This window comes from Balaenoptera borealis (genome assembly GCF_965194805.1).
Source record: "Balaenoptera borealis genome assembly, chromosome: 14".
In the NCBI taxonomy this organism is placed as follows: domain Eukaryota; kingdom Metazoa; phylum Chordata; class Mammalia; order Artiodactyla; family Balaenopteridae; genus Balaenoptera; species Balaenoptera borealis.
Window position 1 is genome coordinate 80,202,732 of NC_138875.1, and position 18,929 is coordinate 80,221,660.

The window sequence follows — 18,929 nt, forward strand, 5'->3', positions numbered from 1 at the left end:
ATTCATAACAGTCATTCAGTCGTTCAACAAACATTGCCTGCCTGGAGGCCTACTATGTGCCAAGTTCAGATCAGAGACAGATGGATAGGGCTAGAACTGTCCTCAGAGAACCACAAAGCAAGGTGGGGCCCCCTGGGGGTCTATTCCCCATCACTGCTAGTTACATCGCCTGGGGAGCTTCAAGAAGGGGTGATCCCCCCAAAAGTGAAGACTGCAAACGTTAGTAGCAGAGAAGAGGGCCCTAAAGGGAAAGCCTTTTTGGACCATCAGCCTACCTCGCTCCCCAGCCACCACCACTTGCTGCAAACATAAGGCAATGTAGAGGTTTCTGATATACAGCTAGGAACCAGTGGGAACAGAGATGCATTTGATTAACTTCTGGGGCCCCCTACTGCTGCCAGCGTGCTTTCCTCTTCAAGAGATACCAGGAAGCAGCAGGGCTGGCCCCAAGAAAAGTATTGAAGGTTGCCAGGTCAGAGTTAATTTTCATTTTCAATTTTTGTCACCTTCCGCAGGAGTTGTAGCTAATCTCCACTGCCTCACAGTGTCAAAATGAAAATCGGAAGCGATTACGTAACTTGGTGCTTAAGAATTTTGAGGGCCAGCCTGCATCCCTCTGCTGTACCATCTTGCCTGATTTAGGTCAGTCACTCTTCCAACAGAATGATCTTCAGCCCAAAGCCTCCATAACTAAGCAAATAGCAATATTCTGAAGAGACACTCTTGTGGCCAAGAAAACTCCCTTTCCAGTTTTGGACTGGGGGTTGGTTAAGTCCCTTTCTGCCCCTTTAGCAGGACGAGCAAGTGTGGCAGGATCTATTTTGCAGGATTTGTCAGCTCTGGGGAATGGCAAACGGACTCGTGTTTCATCCACCAGCCAGCAGCGTGGGGATCAAGAGTATGCAGGTGGGAGTTCCTTCTCCTTTCCAGCCCTCTCCCATCCCTGGGATCAGCAATCCCTCTTCCAAGCTGTGGCTGAGGTGACTCTGAGGACAGCGGATGGTATGGGATTTTAATTTCATTTTTTCACCAAGGCTGGGATGAGTCTAGGTCTTTTCCATCCTGGCATGGAGCCCAGGGAGAAACACAGGGTGAGACTGGAGAGTAACAAGGCAGCCCAAGTGCCAGCTCCTCTAAGAAGATGTTCCTGATGCCCAAGATCATCAGATCATTTTCCTCCTCTCAGCATCAGCATTTGAATCTGAGGTACCACCAGGTCTAACATTAGGGTGCTAGAGTCTGGTGTCGTGGCTGAGCCATGGGTGTGGCCAATTGGGTGGAGCCAATCCAGTGGTGTGGCCAGTCCAGGGGTGGAGCTGAGCCAGGGAGCAGCCTGTAAGCAAACAAAAAAAGGCCCTTCTTTTTGATGCCTTTCTCTCTGCATCTCACCGCCTGACCACTGACGTGTCTATCGTGTATTTCTCACGGCTTCCTCCACCGTTTTCTCATTTGAGTCTTAACAACTATCCTGTCAACATATTTCTTTCAAAAACTGTTGACGAGATGCCATTCCGGGAGAATGTGCTCATTCCTGCCTCACCCCGGGTTATGGTGACGTGTCTGCCCCTGGTATTGCCTCCTCCCCTTATAGCCCTGATCCCCACCACCACCGTACTGTCATGGTCTGTTAACTGTCTATCCCTCCACTAGACCTCGAGCTCCCCAAGGCTGAAAGCCTTACGTCGTGTTCAGTGCTGCAGCCCTGGTACAGATATTCTCTATAAATACTAGTGGAAAGAAACCATGAATGAGTGAACTCTCTGCTGGTCACAGAGGCCTCGTGCAAAGAAAGCTCTCAGCAGAGGTGTCAAAAGAACACAAAATGCTGGGGTTAATTAGCTTGTAGATTCATCACTTAATCATTCAGGGCCTCAGTTTCCCTATCTGTCAAATGGACATGACCACACTTGTGCTACTTACCCCACTGAGTTTGTGAACAGATTGTGAGGATAATGAGATAAAATGTGGAAAGTTAACTTCGTATAAGGGATGACTTAGTAGATAGAAATCTTCCTCCTGAAAAGGGCAGGTGTACTCCTGGCGAGGTTGTCCCGGGCACCCAACAGGGCTGGAGCCCTGGACTGACCTATGCTTCAGCAGAAAGTGAGCATCTCTGACTTCAGCCTGCAATCTTGTCTTCTGGGTGGGGAGACCCAAAATTAGGACAATCATTTGTCTTAATATTGATACCATTTACTGAGTGGTTATTATGTGCCAGGCCCTTTGTTTAGCACTATAATATATTATCTCATTTAATCCTCATGACCACCCTATGAGTAGTCAGAAATATCTGATGAGAAAATTGAGTCTCAGAGAGGTTAAGTAACTTCCTCAAGGTTGCAAAGCTTTACTAGCTGGGACTGGAATACAGGTCAGTCTGACTCCAAAGGCCTGGCTTTTAACCAGTAGGTGTTCATTTTATAAGAGCCAGGTGAATAAGAAGCAGACATCTCAGTCCCTTGCCACGTCGAGGTTCAGCCTGGCAGAGGAGAGAAGAGCATGGTGATATAGGAGCTGGGGCAAAACACCCTGCCCAGCCTTCCCCCACGCTGGGCCCTGTGCTGGGAGGTGGGCCCCGGTGCAGCCAGGAATCCAGCCTACCTGTGCTTGATGGAGTTGCCGAGGTCTCTGCGAGGGATCTGTGGGGACCAGCGTGGCACTGACAGGGTGTCTGCAGGGAGAGAAGAGAGGAGGAGAAGGTCCTGTTACACAGAGAATCGGAAGTGGGGGTGCGCTCCCACCGAGCCCCGGAAGGAAGAGGGAGGCTCGCTGGCTTCCGGAAGGACACTGGCCGCCATCACTTGCTAAACCAAAGCCAAATGGAAAACTGGTTTAGCTTGTGTTACCTTAACTCACGCAAGGTCCCCCGGGTGGGGCAGTGCCTGGAAAGAAACCAGCTGGGGGAAGAATAAAACTGAGCGTGGCTCCCATTTACCAAGTGCTTACTGTGTGCCAGGCATGTGCCACGTGACTCACATGCCTTAGCTCGTTACATCCTCAGAACAAGGTTCGGGGGTGTTAGCATCCCAGCCTTACAGGTGAGGAAGCTGAGGCTTGGAGAGAGGAGGTCACGTGCTCAAGATCCTGTACCTTGTAGACCACACAGCAGCTGTGAATCCAGGCTTAAGGGACCTAGAACACGTGCCTGTGTATGCAAAGTTCTAACTCAGCAGATTCCAAATGCCAGTCATACAAGTACCACTTTCCTAATTTTTGTCATGCCCCTGTACAACCCATAAAATGATCTACTTAATATTTTAGGTTGACTTATTTGTTTGTTTAAACACATTTATTCTCAAAGCAACTCTATACGGAAAACCAATATCACTTTCTGTATATTATAAGTAACTATTTAAAATATGTCTAACCATGTGCCACCTAAACTCATGCTGGAATAAGTGGATGGATTGATGAATGGATGGATGAGTGGATAGATGGATGGATGGATAGATGAATGTCTGGATAGGTGCATGGATGGACAGATGAGTCAGTAGATGGACAGATGGGGAGGTGGGTGGATGGCTTGGTAGGTGGGTAGATGGATGGATGGATGAATGTTTGGATAGGTAGGTGGATGGATGGTTGGATAGGTGGGTAGATGGACAGATGAGTTGCAAGGTGGACAGATGGGTAGGCGGATGGATGGATTGGTAGGTGGGTGGATGGATGGATGGATGGATGGATGGATGGATGGATGGATGGATGGACAGCTAGATGAATGGATAAACTGATGGATGAATGGGAATGAGGAAGAAACAATAAATCACACAGACTTCAGACTGGGTGCCTCTGCCCATCTGGTCTTTTCTTTCACGCCTCGGGCTACATCCCAGCGACCCACACTATCACTCCACCACTGACTGAGTTCCAGGACTTCTTGCACAGCCTCTGGGCATCAGCCCCCACCTTCACTCCACTGCCTGGTTGTCCTCATCCTCCTCCTCGCAGACCTCACAGGCCCCAGAGAGGTGTGAAACAACAGCAGAAGTGAACCGGTGCAGCCTGTGAAACCTCCACCGGCTCGGGCAGAGAAGAAGGAAGCGGCTGAGCCACACGCCAGCCCTCATTTCTCAGGCCGGATGGATGGAGCCAGCTCCCTGTCCGCAGGGCTGCAAATGCACACGCCTCACTTTTCACAGCAGTTGTTATGAAGTGGCACGCTCATTGGGGAGCTGGGCATGTCTGAACCGAGCAGGGAGCATTTAACCCTAACCCACTCACTCCTCTCTTCTGTCTAATGACACTGTCAACAGCCATCTGAAAGCTGTTTCCAGAAACCCCAATTCTGCCCTTGTAAAGCTGGGACCATTTCTGGAAGAGCTAATGATTTCCCAAGCCCCAAAGGCCAGAGAAAGAGGGAGACAGCATGATATATCACTCAGAATCAGAGCCAGGGGAATTTCCTCTAGTTTAACTAAAAACTAAATGTCATCAAGTCCAAGCCCATTTTATTACTTGTTTTGGCTTCTGAGAGAAGCCAAAAAGACAAGAAAGAAAAACAGTTTTAAAAGAGAGAGAGAGCAGGGGACTGAAGTCAGATTTGGAAGGAAGGGTGCTGCTACCTGCTAAGTCCTTAAAATGCTTTCTCCGGGGACGCGTAGAGGTGGAATGGTTATGCTGGAGAGGAAGGGTTAGCTCAGACACACAGCCTCCTCATGGGGAATCTACGAAGTGAGGAGTGCCAAAGGGGTTTCATCTCACGGGATGTTAGTGGCGGCTGTCTAGAAAAGTGTGTTGAGAAGGATTCTGAGGCTCAAGAGGAAAGAGCATGGAGACTGATTAGTAATGTCTGCCAGGGGTGAAGAATAAGGCAGTTCCACCAAGTCTCCATATTTCTGCCACTCCTACAAGGACAGGGACCACATCTTCATCTTCGCATCACTGCCTCACAGCATAGCCAGCACCTGGGACAAAGTAAGTACGTAACACATGTTTGCTGAATCTGAGATTATTATCATAGAAACAGTGAATTTACTGAGCGCTCAATATGTGGTAGGCATAATTCTGTGCAGTTTATATGCAGAAGCTTTGCCTCTATGCAGTCGGTGTTCTCATTATTCCCACTGCACAAAGGTAGACACAGGAGCTCAAAGAGGTGCAGGGACTAGCTAAAGGTCACACAGCCGGGCACTGGTAGATCCTCAAGGGGTAACTCTGCAGTTGTTCGCGAGCCTTCCAAAAGCCCCTACATCAGCATCTTCAATCAGGGGCACTTTTGCCCGGGGGAACATTTGGCATTGTTTGGAGATACTGCCAAATAACTGGGGCGGCGGGGTGGGCAGACTACTGGCATCTAATGTGTAGACACCAGCCATGCTGCTCAACATCCTACAATACCCAAGACAGATCCCCGCGTCAAAGCACTAACTAGAGGGCTTCCCTGGTGGTGCAGTGGTTGAGAGTCTGCCTGCCAATGCAGGGGACATAGGTTCGAGCCCTGGTCTGGGAGGATCCCACATGCCGCGGAGCAGCTGGGCCCGTGAGCCACAACTACTGAGCCTGCGCGTCTGGAGCCTGTGCTCTGCAATAAGAGAGGCCACGATAGTGAGAGGCCCGCGCACCGCGATGAAGAGTGGCCCCCGCTCGCCGCAACTAGAGAAAGCCCTCGCACAGAAACGAAGACCCAACACAGCCAAAAATAAATAAATAAATAAATAAATTTTAAAAAAAGAACTAACTAGACCCAAATGGCAATAGTGCCAAGGCTGAGAGAAACCCTGATCGAGATGTTTTTCACTTCTCTAGCCATCTCCCCACCCCCTCCCTCTCCCCACAATCTTGAGATGGTACTTCTGAAGTTCAACTCAGTAGAGAACCAAATCCTCTTTTATTATAAGCACATCTCACTGTTAGATTCATATCCTAGTGGTTCTCATTCTTAATTATAGCACCTTCTCGAAAAAGTAGATGTAATTAAGTTTAGTAGTTTGGTTTCATTTCCCAATATCTGGTTGAAGGAGCAAATTCCGTCAGTTACATTCAGCGGCTGCGACATCCTTAGTCTCCAGCAATAATAACCTCCACATGGCTTCGTCCGTGGGTGTGCAGATCTGAACTCTGAGATCTTCTCTTTACTTTCTTCGTTTGGATTTCATTAAACTTGCCAACGCAAGCCTTAAAGCAAAGGAAAACTGTTTGAAGGGAAAATCTATGAAAATTCAGGCCTTATCACAACAGAGAAGGCAAACAGCACTTATAGCAATTAAACTGATATGGAAACTTCTGTTTAACAATCAAAGTGCCTATTAAGATGTCCCCATAGCTGAACAAAAGCTTCTTTTCTACTCTAATTTTCTAATAACAAGACACGCAGACACGGAGTCAGAATTATGACCATCCCTGGTGCCTTCGGTTCCAGGGGTAGAATAATAGACATTTCTTCCCAGATATTTTCATTTGCAGTGCATGGCAAGGGAGAGGGCTGGAGAGAAGGAGCACTTTTCTTCCCTCCTTTAGGTCCCACTGTTGATGCCCTCTCAAAAGTGCCTCTGTATAACAGAAGAGGAGAAACCAGGAGGCTTGGTCTTTGACACCTTGGTAGCCAGATAGTCAAACAGAAGCCATAATAGAAGAAACCAATATTAATAAAGCATCATGGTGGTTGAGCTTTAAAATGAAAAACTCAGGCTCTGACCTGGTGAGTTTGAACTCAGGCTAACAGAGGAGTCAGGCATGGGGAAAACTCTTGAAAACATTTAACACAGAGACATCACGTAAAAATGGGTGATGATAAAGCAAAGGAAAAGGAGGGAAAAGAAGAGGAAGAATGAAATAAGAATAATGATAAGAATTTTAAAAATGAGAAATAAGAAAAATAATAAATATGCTTTGTGTTAAGTGTTACCATGTGCCAAGCACTATTGCCAAATAAGCCCTTTACATATATTCTCATTTTATCCATACACTGCATGTGTGCGCACATGTGATGTATCAGCTGTTATCATCGGTGCCATTTCACCAACAAGGATATCGAGAAGTTATACCATTTGCCCAAGGTCACACAGCAAGTAAAGGCCAGGACTGGGTTTTTAAAATTCAGGTCACATAGCTGGGGCTCAATAAATGACAGCCAATTTCATCCCCATTTCACAGATGGGAATACTGAGGCTTAGAAGCAATAAGCAATTGTCTATAGCTAAGAAGTGACTGAGTGGTGATCTGAACCTCAGAGAGGAACAAACTGGATGCTTCTAGTCCAGACTGCTCTCCAGATACACGGAGTTCAACCCATCCTGTACTGTCTGTGCCTCCTACCTCTGTCTGGGGAAAGCAAAGGAAACAATGAGAACCAGCCCTTTTAAACTCAGAAAAGGGCCTCAGAGGCCCAGAAAGCAATGTCACAGTATGTTGTTTTTATTAATAACACAGTATGTTGTTTTTTTAATAACACAGTATGTTATTCCTACTATCATTCATACAGTTACTCAGTAAACATTTTGTTGAATATGCCTACCCGCCACCCCCAAAGATGTCCATGTCCTAATCCCTGGGCCCCATAAAATATATGACTTAACAGGCAAAAAGAGATTTTGCAGATGTGATTGAGTTAAGGATCTTGAAACGAGAGATTAGTCTGGATTAGCCAGGTAGGGCTGATGTAATCATAAGTGAAAGAGGGACGCAGGAGGGTCAGAGTCAGAGAAGGAGATGTGATGTTTGCTGGCTCTGAGGATGGAAAGGAGCCAAGTGCCAAGGGATGCAGCAGCCTCTGGAAGCTAGAAAAGGCAAGAGAACAGAGTTTCCCCTGGAGCCTCCAGAAGGAAACAGCCCTGCAGACACCTTAACTTTAGCCCTGAGACTTGTTTTTGGACTTCTGACCTCCAGAACTGTAAGATAATACATGTATATTCTTGTAAGCCATTGAGTTTTGGTAATCTGTTACAGCAGCCATAGGAAGCTGAGACGGCAATACTGTGTGCCAGGTACGGAACTGGGGGTGGGTATGGCAAACAAGATAGTCAAGTTTTCTGAGCTTAGAGTCTACAGGGGGAGACATAATGTGACACATTCCACGAAGGAAATAAAACAGGACTTTGGGGTTTGTGTTAAGGCAACGGGAACCGTCTAGTGCGTTAGAACAGAGGCAGGAGGCTGTGCAGGGTCTTACGCATTTAAGAGCTCCCTCTGGCAGCTGAGGGGAGAGCAGCCTGCCAGGCTATGACAAAAAGAGGACGGCCCCACTCCCACCCCCTCCTCTAACTCCCCACCTCCGCTGGGGTCCAAAACATCAGCCCTGACCCTTACAAGGCCATTCAGCTCCCAGGCCAGGTCTTTCTCACTTGAGCTGTCATGTCATGATCCCACCTGCAGCCCCCAATAAAAAACCCAGACCCCCGAGTACTCAGTCCACTGGCTGGTACAGGAGCAATGCACAATCTGACTTCTTGTACGTTTCCCAAGCGGGGAATTCGCCTCTTGGAGCTGTTTCTTCCTTTAATCCAAACAACTCTACAAGGTTGTATCCCTAGTTTAGAGATAAGGAAAATGAGGATAATTAATTGTTCAAAGTCCTATTGCTAGTATTTGGTGGACTTGAGAGTTGACCCCAGCTTCCTATAAAACTAAAGCCTTGCTTTTCACCCCCGCACCCTACTGCCTTCCTATGCTATGTCTCCTTCTGAGACATGCGTAAAAATTATTGTTCAAATCACGCAGTCCTTGAGTTGGAAAGGACCACAAGAAACCGTCTATTGCAGTCTCTGAGTCTCTAAACTCTATTGGCTAGAAGAGGAGCTATCCTATCCTTAAATGTTTCCATGGAGATAAAGACCTCTGAGCACACAGTACTATTAATAATAACAGCTAACATTTATTGAGTACTTACTATATGGCAGGACTCAGATTAAACGCTTTAGATGTATTATTTCATCTAATCTCCTAACTCCATTTTAGGCGGGAGAGCTGGGGTTTGAGCTAGGATAGTCCAACCCCAGAGCTCATCCTCAGAAATGCCACAAATGAAATGGAAGGTCCAGCTGCCCTTCAACTTCTAGCCCAGGGACAGGAGAGACTGAGAACTTAACAATGGTGCTGCATTCAAATCAAGCAGCAAATTCTTTAGGCTCCAAGAGTCCTGAAATTAATAAAACTTAGAGCATTCAACTTTTCATCTGCGGCCACAGGCCAGTCACCAGCTAAAATCCCACTGATTCATCCAAGGTGCCAACCAATCCTTGACTAAAGCTGTTCACAGTATTATTCACATAGCGGGGAACAACTCTGTTTGCTTTAATATCCAATTCAAATACATCAGATCTAAAAGTCTTTTAATCATGTGCTATCTCTAAAGGTTACAGCACCATGGTGCTTCGGGGCCAAATTGAGTTTCTCTGTGTAGATGGACATAATTTTCTCCCTGAGACAACTACACCACTTCTCAAGATCCAAATTTCATCACCTGCGGGCTTGTGATCGCTATGAAGGTGTCTAGGGAACAACTCAGCACAGGTGAGTAGTAGATAAGAGTGAGCCTGGGTCACAGGTCTTGGGGGAAGAAATAAGGCAGAAGAGATGCTGGGGGTGAGCAAATGTTGTGCTGCTCACTCTTGATGGAAGAGACCCTTCAGGGGAGATGCTTAGGGATTCCCCATGGCACTGAGGCAAAACAAAGGGCAATGGTGAAGTTACCTGCCTAGAAATAGGAAGACTGCAGGAATGGAGGTATCAGGGTCAAACCAATCTGCATGTCTGTGGGGTTCAAACCAGCTACAAGGCCTTGAGCACAGGCCTGTTTTAAAGAAAGAGCAGCAGACTTCATTTCTGAATGCAAAGGTTATCAAGTTGCCCCGTGGAGTGTGGGACTTTGGAGTGAGTAGACCTGTGTTCAAGCATCAGCTCAGCCACTTACTAGCTATGAGATCTTGGGCATTTTCACCTCTGTGAGTCTCAGCTTCTGTCTCCTGTAAAAAAGGGGTCATAATATCTCCCTCACAGAATTGTTAGCAGGATGAAGTGGGGTAATATAATTGGAACAGGGCTTAGCTGAGTGCCTGACATATTATTGTTATTCTTGTTTTTGTCATTGTCATCATCACTCCACCCCTACAATTAACACACCAGTTAGAACCTCACAAAGCTCTCCATGAACTATGATTTAGAACAGAGGTTGGCAAACTATGACCCTCAGGCCAAATCTGGCCCATCGCCTGCTTCCGTAAATAAAGTCTGATTGGCACACAGACACACCCACTCATTTACACACTGTCTGTGACTGCTTCTGCACTATAATAGCAGAGTTTGAGTAACTGACAGAAACATGTGGTCCACAAAGCCAGGTATAATTATTACCTGGCCCTTTATAGAAAAAGTGTGTCAACGCCTGATTAAGAGCTGTGTAACTCATTTCCTTGGCTAATTAGTGGAGAAATTTTTCCCTTTTTCTTTTCTTTTCTTTTTTTTCCAGTTTTATTGAGGTCCACAAAGCCAGGTATAATTATTACCTGGCCCTTTATAGAAAAAGTGTGTCAACCCCTGATTAAGAGTTGTGTAACTCATTTCCTTGGCTGATTAGTGGAGAAATTTTTCCCTTTTTCTTTTTTTTTTCCAGTTTTATTGAGGTATAATTGACAAATAAAATTGTAAGATATTTAAAGTATACAATGTGATGGTTTGATATACGTATGCATTGTGAAAGGTTTTTTTCTTTGAAGCCAGAAGACTTGGGTTATAGACCCACTGCGGCCACTTACATGGTGGGAATTCTTGGACAAATAGCCTGCAGCTTCCAAGCCAAAGTGTGCATGACCACGTGGTGTCACCCCTCTGCTCAGCTAATCCTAGGTGTGTTGTTTCAATGTCCATTTTACAGAAGAGAAGAGCCAGGCAGAGTAGAACCATCAAGCGGTCCAGCCAAGGTTCTAACCTATCCCAGTCTCACCCCAAGCCTGTTTTCTTTCTAGCTCTCACCATCTCCCGGTAGAATAATCTGTGATGAGGCAATGTCTCTGATTACATGCCACTGCTGAAATCCATGTCAGCTCACGAAGACAGAGGGAAAGGAAAATTAACTCTCTCCTCTCACTGCTTCTGCCTGGGCTAATTAATACAATTATCCAGTTGTCACTTTATCAAAGCAGAGAGAAGACCTGGAGGACATGTAAGTTACAATAGGGGAGGTGGTGGTGCTGGTCATGGTCAAGGAGAACAGATGAAGCGCTCTCCTGGGAGTGGCTCCAGGTAGAAGTCTACCTTGGTAGGACAGGTGAGCCGTGAGAGCACTGAGCAAATGCGAGCACAGAGAGAGCTGACGTGTGAGGCAAGGGGCAGAAAAGTGCAGAGGATGTGAGGGGAAGACCTCACAGTGAGTCAGAATCAAAGTTCTCTTCCATCACCTGTTCCTCCTGGTCCAAGGCTATAGGTTAAAATCTTTTTTCAATGGTGAAACCAAACTGGAATTACCTTCAGGATCTAGTGGGAAAACTAGGATGTATTGATTCTAACACCCTCCTTCAAAACCATGCTCCCCTTTTTAAAAAACCATCACCACCTCGCGCCTGAATCCCGGCAGGTAACTGCTTAGCTGGGATTCCCTGAATTGCCCATAAATCACACATGTGAACAGTGATAATATCACGCCCTCTCCCAGCGAGACGTGTGAAGGGTGGAGTCATCACCTGTGATTTATTTCGGCCCCCTCAGATGTCCTCAATTAAATTTCATTGCCAGTAAAGAAAGGGAAGATGGCTGAGGCATTTAATTACATTTTATACTGTGCTCGCTGTTGAATTTATTGAAGTGTATCAGGGATTTTTAACCTCCTAACCAAACAATGGGACACCTGGGTGCCACATGAGTAATTATCTTCCTTGTGGGAATGATAGACGAAGAATCTAAAATGTTAGCAGTAGTCTGGGTATATGTGCAGGCGGTGTGGTGGCAGCGGCGGGTGATGGGAGTGGATATGACAAGAGAAGTGAGGCAATGGGCCGCTAATTCCATGACACCACCCCACGGACTAGAGGTGTGGACTGGTACTAATTATGCATCTTCCCTCGGTTCTAAAGACTAGACCTATTAGGAAACCCATCTTCCTTCCCTCTCCCTGTATCCCCTCAAATTTCCCCTTGATATAATTTTACTGCTATGGTCTAGAAAGAGGAGAGGAATCATCTTGAAATGTCAAAATCAGTTTATGTAATAAGATAATAAAATACAAAAAAAATCTAGAAATCCAGAAGAATCTCATTAGGAAAATGGATCCAGGTTGGTTTATTTGGGAAGCACGCAGGAAATAAATTATCAAGAAGGAAATATGTGTGATGCTTCTGGAGTTAGAGTGGAGGGTGGCAGGTCCCTTCAATAGAATCTTGAGGGCAGACTTGGTATATCCAAAATCATTATCTCCAGGACCTCTGTTATAGCATCATGTCTACTCAAGTGACCACGAAAAGTCAGATGAAGAAGAAGAATATGCCAATCCCAGGCCAAAGAGGAAGAAACGCCTGGTGCCTCTGAGAAAGCAGAAGGACAGCACTGAGGGCCAGTCCTGGGCTGAAAATTGCCACTGGCTGCATTGCTGTCCCCAGCCTTCCCCTGGTCACATTCACACCATGGATTTACTCACTTGCACCTCCCACCTTCAAAGATACTGTTCTCTCTTTCTAGAACAGTCTTCCATACCCCTTCCCTACTTCTCTTAGCCTGACTCATGCCCACTCTTCCTCCAAGATCTAGCTCAGGCATGGCTCCTCCAGGAAGCCCTCCCTGAATGTACGGGGCAGACACCCCTCCCGGAGCATCCTGCGCTTACCTCTTTGGGTCACTTGCCTCGTTGCACAAGAGCCTCTGCATACACATCTGATCTCTCCACCACCCACTTGACCGTGAGCTCCTGGACAGTAGGAGCTGCCGATTACTCATCTTTATGTGTTCAGTGTCTCATGCAGAGTTTGGCTTAGAGCTGAGAGGTGAAGGGTTTTTCTTGCTAACTCCAACAAAAATAAGCCAGTAGCCTAACCCTCCAAATGGAGGCTTCACTCTTCCACAGCCCTGCAGGGCCTGGACCACTGAGGAGTCCCAGGAAGCCAGGCGCCCCACTCTGCCCTGGCCACACACCCATACCTCCAGCCCTGGCTCTGAGCGGGAGCTGGGACCTCAGCTGGGGCGGCTGACCAAACTAAGCCCATCTGCTCAAAAATGGAGCCCACCACTTCCTCGCCCAAACCTCTCCCCAAGTGCCTGTCTGTTCAGGGCCCCACGGCTTCCTGAGCAACTGGGGTCAGGACCCCTGGAACGTTCTCAGCTCCTCCTGACTCTTACCATTGACAGAATCCCTCTCGAGGGCAGATTTGCACTGTATGTCAATGTTCACATTCAGTCCCCTTAGCTACTGTGTCAGGGAGGTCTAGTATCAATCCCATTTTACAGATGAAGAAACTGAGGCTCTGAGAGCTTAAAACAGAGAAGCAAAATGATCAAAAGAAAGGGGTTTGGAGTTAGAAAGACCGGCGTTATTGTCCTGGTTCTGCCCCCAAACTGGGCAAGGTACTTAACTTCTCTCAGCTGCCGCACAGTAATCGCGATAACAGCTAACACGTACCAGGCATTGCCTAAGTCAGTGGTTCCCCAATTGTCAGCATACTGGAATCAACAGGTGCCTGGGCCTCTCCCCTGCACTGTGATTTAATTCAGGGGTCAGCAAAGTACAGCCCATGGGCCAAATCTGTTTTATAAATAAAGTTTTGTTGGCACATCAACATGTGCATCGTCTACAGCTGCTTTTGCACTATAAGGGCAGACTTGAGGAGCCATGATGAAGACCTGATGGCCCACGAAGCCTAAAATATTTACTATCTGGCTCTTTCATTAAAAGTTTGCTGATCCTCGATTTAATTATACTGGGGTATGGCCTGGCTTTGAACATTTCAAAAGGTTTTCAGGTCATACTAATGTGCAGACAAGTTTGGGCACCACTGGCCTAAGTGTTTCACCTGCATTAGCTCATTGATTCTCTATAACATATCTGTTTCATTCCCTCCTGTATCCTCAGCAGCTAGCACAGGGATGGCACAAAGTGGCATCTCCACAAATATTTACTGATGAACAAATGAACGAACGAACGAACGAATGAACAATCCACCCTGTGAGGTAGGTACTAATGATCCCATTTTGCACATGGGAAAACTGAGGCTCAGAGGTCGCCTAAGGAATATGTCCTTCTGGGATTTTAACCTAAATCTCTTGGACTGCAGAGCCCCATTTGTGAGTACCGTGGTCTCTGTTCAGATATTCAGGAAGTAGAGACCACCAGCAGAGTTGGTGAGGGGGGTCTTCTTGTGCACCCTCCCTGGGAGAGACGCCCTGAGCAAGAGGAGAGGCAACCTGGAAACCCGAAGACGCTCGGGGGCCCCTGCTAGCGATGCAGAGCCATCTCAGACCACACAGATACAGGACCTGTCTCCTTGGCCTGAAGGAAAATGCCAACTGGAAGAGGCTGGCTCACTGCGCCTGGCTCAGGCTTAAATGAGGACAAAACAAGAGTTGACAGAGGCCTCGCGCTGCCATCACCGCAAATGTTCCTGTGAAGGGAGGAAAACAGCCAGCCCTGTGCTCCATCAATTTCAATTGTAAATGGTCTCACGTTGAAATAGAACAACAGAAATGGCAGTATCAGGGACAGGCGTGGGGCGGGGGAGGCAGGGGACATGCAGACCACAGGCTGGGATCTGCAAGTCGGGCTTGACATCTGGACCCAGAAATGGGCAACAAACGTGTTTGTGGATGGCACGTTCCACAATCCAGGCAACCCAGGGGCTAGACCCCCTCTTTTGCCTAAGAGGCAGAGAGACAAGATGGAATTAATTACAGGCGCAGATCTGAATCCCAATCCTGATTTTGCCTTTGTGATGCTTGTGTCCTCTGCTCTTTGGACCTCTTCCTCTGTAAAAGGGGAGCGATAACACCCATCTTGCAGAGTTTCCCTAAGGAATCGGGCACTGGAACATGAAGCAAATGCCTGGTACATAGTAGGTGTGCCATAAAGGTGGCTTTCACCTCGAGCAACCTAGGTGCTTGTCTGCGCTTTCCTTAGTGGCCCTTCTCTCCGGCCTGAGAAGACAAAACTGGGGAGGAGGCTCTTTTGGGAACGAGGCCACGACTCCAAGCAGAAGCAGTGGTGAATTATGGGGAGAGCAGAACTGTCTAGGTCCCTCTGGCCATTTATTCCCCTCCTGTCATCCTGTTCTCTGAGCGTGTCCACAGCCCTTACTTGCCTGGATGTGATGGATGGGTCTTAAGTTGCTTGCACACTACATCATCAATTACTTACATATTTACTGCCTTGAACTAGGTTTATGGATCTTAAATCAGAGCTGTTCAGAGTTGCCTGAGCTGAAATTCTTCCCCAGTGGAAATGTGGCATTTTAAAAATTATGCTGCCACCCTGTAGCCAGTGTTCAGCAGAAGTTAACTGTCCTTAGAACAAAGGGCTGCTGAGAAGTTCCCCACGCAGAGTCATTCCATGGAATTTACTGCCTGAGCAGGCTCAGCGGGGACAGACCAGGCGAGCTTGCTGCGAGAGACCCCAGTCCGACTTTAAGAAACCCAAGACACCAGGCATTCTTGGGTCTGAACTTCGGGCAATACATTTCCTCCCCCCTCTGTTCTCTGATGCTCAAGTGATGTCCAAAGCTGTGTCACACTGTCTGTAGTTTGCAGACATGGTGGAGACAGCCTTGTGATGGAGCATATTCCAAGGTCAAGATGGGGCATCCATATTCCAAAGCATCTCCAAGTGGGGCTGAGGTGATGGAGATGTGACAGGTCCTGGTCCTGATGTGGCAGCCCTGAAGGTGAGGCCGTGGAGACAGGGGACCTCTGCTACAACAGGGTCACAGTTTATCAGTGAGAAGTGTTGTCAGTATTGGGGGGTACAGAGAACCCCCATCCCAAGAACTTGGAGATAAGGAAGTTGACCCTGCAAGTGTGAAACCAGCCCAACCCCTACTGGGTCAGAGGACAGAGGAACAACATTAACCGAAAGCAGTGGTTCTCAAGTCTCTGGAGACACTTTGGGAGGTCACAGCTCGGGGGATGGTGCTACTGGCATCTACCGGGTGAAAACCAGGGGTGCTGTTAAACATCCTCCAAAGCACAGGTCAGCCCCCAGCACAAAGAATCATACATCTCCAAATCCATAGTTTTATAGTTGACAATCCCTGTGCAAAGAGTCAGGAAGGGACCTAAATCCAGAGCCTGATGCAATCAGATTAAATATTAGATCGAAAGAGGAGCTTAGTCAACCATAAAAAGAGAGGCAAAGAGAGTCACAGGGGCAGATGTTGGCTCGTCTCTCCCGGCCCATCCAAGGGACAGGGGTCTTTGGCACTGGAGCTTATTCCTTCTTCTAATAACAGCAGCCTGGTTTTCCATTGGGAAACAACCGTTCTGGCGTCTCAGTGCTAGAGGTTCAGGGCAGGCTGGACCTCTCAGTCCTGGGGCAGGGCGTTTGACCCAGGCATGGAGAGTCCAGAGTATTCCAACTCCTTGACCACTGTGACTGGTTCAGAGGCAGGCATGTGACCCAAGATGAGCCAATCAGAGTCCACAAAACACCCTGCAACCTTTTTTTAAAAGATACCCTCTGTTCCCTGGAGTAGCTAAGCTGGTGGGCTACACACCTGAGTGCCCAGGGGCGACCTGAGCATACCTGTGGGAAGGGCCTGCCTGAGAAGGAGGCCAACACACTAGAAAAGCAGAGTGGAGAGATGCAGAACAACCAAGGGCTGATATATCACTTGAGCCCCTGGAGCTTCTCTATTAAATCCTCATTTTTAAACATTTAAAGCAGTTTAAGTTGTTTCACTTACAAGCAGAAGAATGTTGCCCTTATACAAGGTCACAGAGACAGACCTTATAGCAGACTTCTGTTATCTCCAGTCGCTATAGCAACCCCTCTCCCAAACATGAGATGGTTAATCATTGTGAAGGTGGTGGGTGGTAACCCACCATTCATGGACCACGTACTAGGCACTAGTACTGAACACTTTACAGGTGTTATCTCATTTAATCTGCCCAATGGTCCTATGACATCTTCATTATTATTATCTCAAAATCACAGAGAAGGAAGTATAGTTCAGAGAGGTTGAATAACTGGTTCTAGGTCACACAGCTCGCCAGTGGCGGGGCCAGGATCCACCCTTGGGCAGTTTGCCTGTACTCTCAGTTACCCTGCCCAAGGAGAGCAGGTTGTCCCAGCCCGAAGCCTTCAAACATTCCATATAGCAAACTCTCCTGCTCTGTATTCCACATTCATCAGGAAAAGTCCTGATGAAACTCTGGCTTTCAGGAAGGGTGTACTGCAGAAAGGAAATGGGCAAATCACATGGCCCTTGAGAAATGCAGTACCTGTGACAGTGAGTTCTCATTGTACATTATTAAACAGACATTTCAACTTTATACATCAGTCTCAAAAGTCTGGTTAATGTGAATCTGACTCTAAGAGAATCCATATTCTGTACTAGCAAAGCAAGACCCAGACTTCTGGATTCTGATGAATTCTCTTTCACAGTGGTTCTCAAACTTGGGCATTCACAGCAGCATTATTTATAATATCCAAAAAGTGAAGACAACCCAAATGTTCATCAAGTGATGTATAGATAAACAAACTGTAGTCTATCCAAATAATGGAATATTCGGCCATGAAAAAGAATGAAGTATTATTCCTGCTACAACATGGATGAGTCTTGAAAATATTATGCTAAGTAAAGGAAGGCGGATGCAAATGGCTACATATTGTATGATTTTATTTACATGAGATGTCCAGAGTAGGTAAATCCATAGAGACAGAAAGTGGATTAATGGTTGCCAGGGGCTTGAAGGAGGAGTAACAGGGAGTGACAGCTAATAGGTGTGGGGTTTCTTTTTGGGGTGATGGAAATATTCTGGAATTAGATAGTGGTGATGGTTGCACAACTCTATGAATATAATACTAAAAACCACTGAATTGTTTTAAAAGAGTAAACTTTGAAGTATGTGAATTATATCTCAATAAAGCTGCTCTTTATTTAAAAAGCTTGAGCATGCACCAGAATCATCAGGAAAGCTTGTTAAAATGCATATTACTGGGCTCTGCTGCCAGGGAATCTAATTCAGTTAAATCTGGAACAGGACCTGAGAATCTGCATTTTTAACAAGTCCCCAGGTGATGTAATGCTGCTGGTCCAAGCACCTTGCTCTGAGAACCGCTGGGTGGTGTATGGCACTCCCCACCTGCCATAAACTTAGGAGCAGCTCTGAGGAACAGCAGTACCCAGACATCACCCTGTGACCAAACCTAGTGCTAGGGCCCTTTCACTATTGGGTCTTCTACAAAGGACTTTACTTATAGAATTGCCAAGGACCTTAGTCACTGTGTGTCATGGACCGAATGTTTGTGTCCCCCCCAAATTCACATGTTGAAATCCTCATCCTCAGTGTGATGGTATTTGGAGGTGGGGCCTTTGGGAGGTGATCAGATCATGAGGGTGAAGCCTCATGAATGGAATTAGGGTCCTTATGAAAGAGACCCTAGAAAGTTCCCTTGTCTTTCCTACAACTTGAGGATACAGCAAGAAGACGGGCATCTGTGAATCAGGAAGCCAGCCTCACCAGATGCCAAATCTGCTGGCACTTTCATCTTGGACTTCCTAGCCTCCAGAACTGTGAGAATTAAATATTTGCTTGCTTAAGCCACCCAATCTGTAGCATTTTTGTTATAGCAGCCCAAATGGGCTAAGACACTGTGGTAGGCCGAACAATGCGCCGCCCCCCACCCCTGCAAAGATATCCACATCCTAATGCCTGGAACCTATGAATGTGACTTCATATGGCAAAAGGGACTTTGCAGATGGGATTAAATTAAGGATCCTGAGATGGGGAAGTTATCCTGGATTATCCAGGTGGGCCCTACATGGAATCACAAGGATCTTTATAAAAGGGAATCAAGAAAGTCA

General features: G+C 46.9%; 1 protein-coding gene and 1 long non-coding RNA gene across 16 annotated transcripts in view; one reads left to right on the top strand and one right to left on the bottom strand.

The window, feature by feature from the left end:
* LOC309611398 overlaps positions 1 to 18,929 on the top strand; it is a 545,103-nt gene that overhangs the window by 407,822 nt on the left and 118,352 nt on the right. The gene's annotated exons all lie outside the window — the stretch shown is intronic.
* Positions 1 to 18,929, bottom strand: part of KSR2 (kinase suppressor of ras 2) — a gene marked incomplete at its 3' end in the record, with an annotated part of 442,928 nt that overhangs the window by 119,554 nt on the left and 304,445 nt on the right. For all 15 annotated transcript variants that reach the window (XM_082355701.1, XM_082355702.1, XM_082355700.1 and 12 more), the window contains one exon: positions 2,602 to 2,671. In XM_082355701.1, the coding sequence (XP_082211827.1) occupies positions 2,602 to 2,671 (70 nt within the window). The remainder of the gene's footprint in view (positions 1 to 2,601; positions 2,672 to 18,929) is intronic.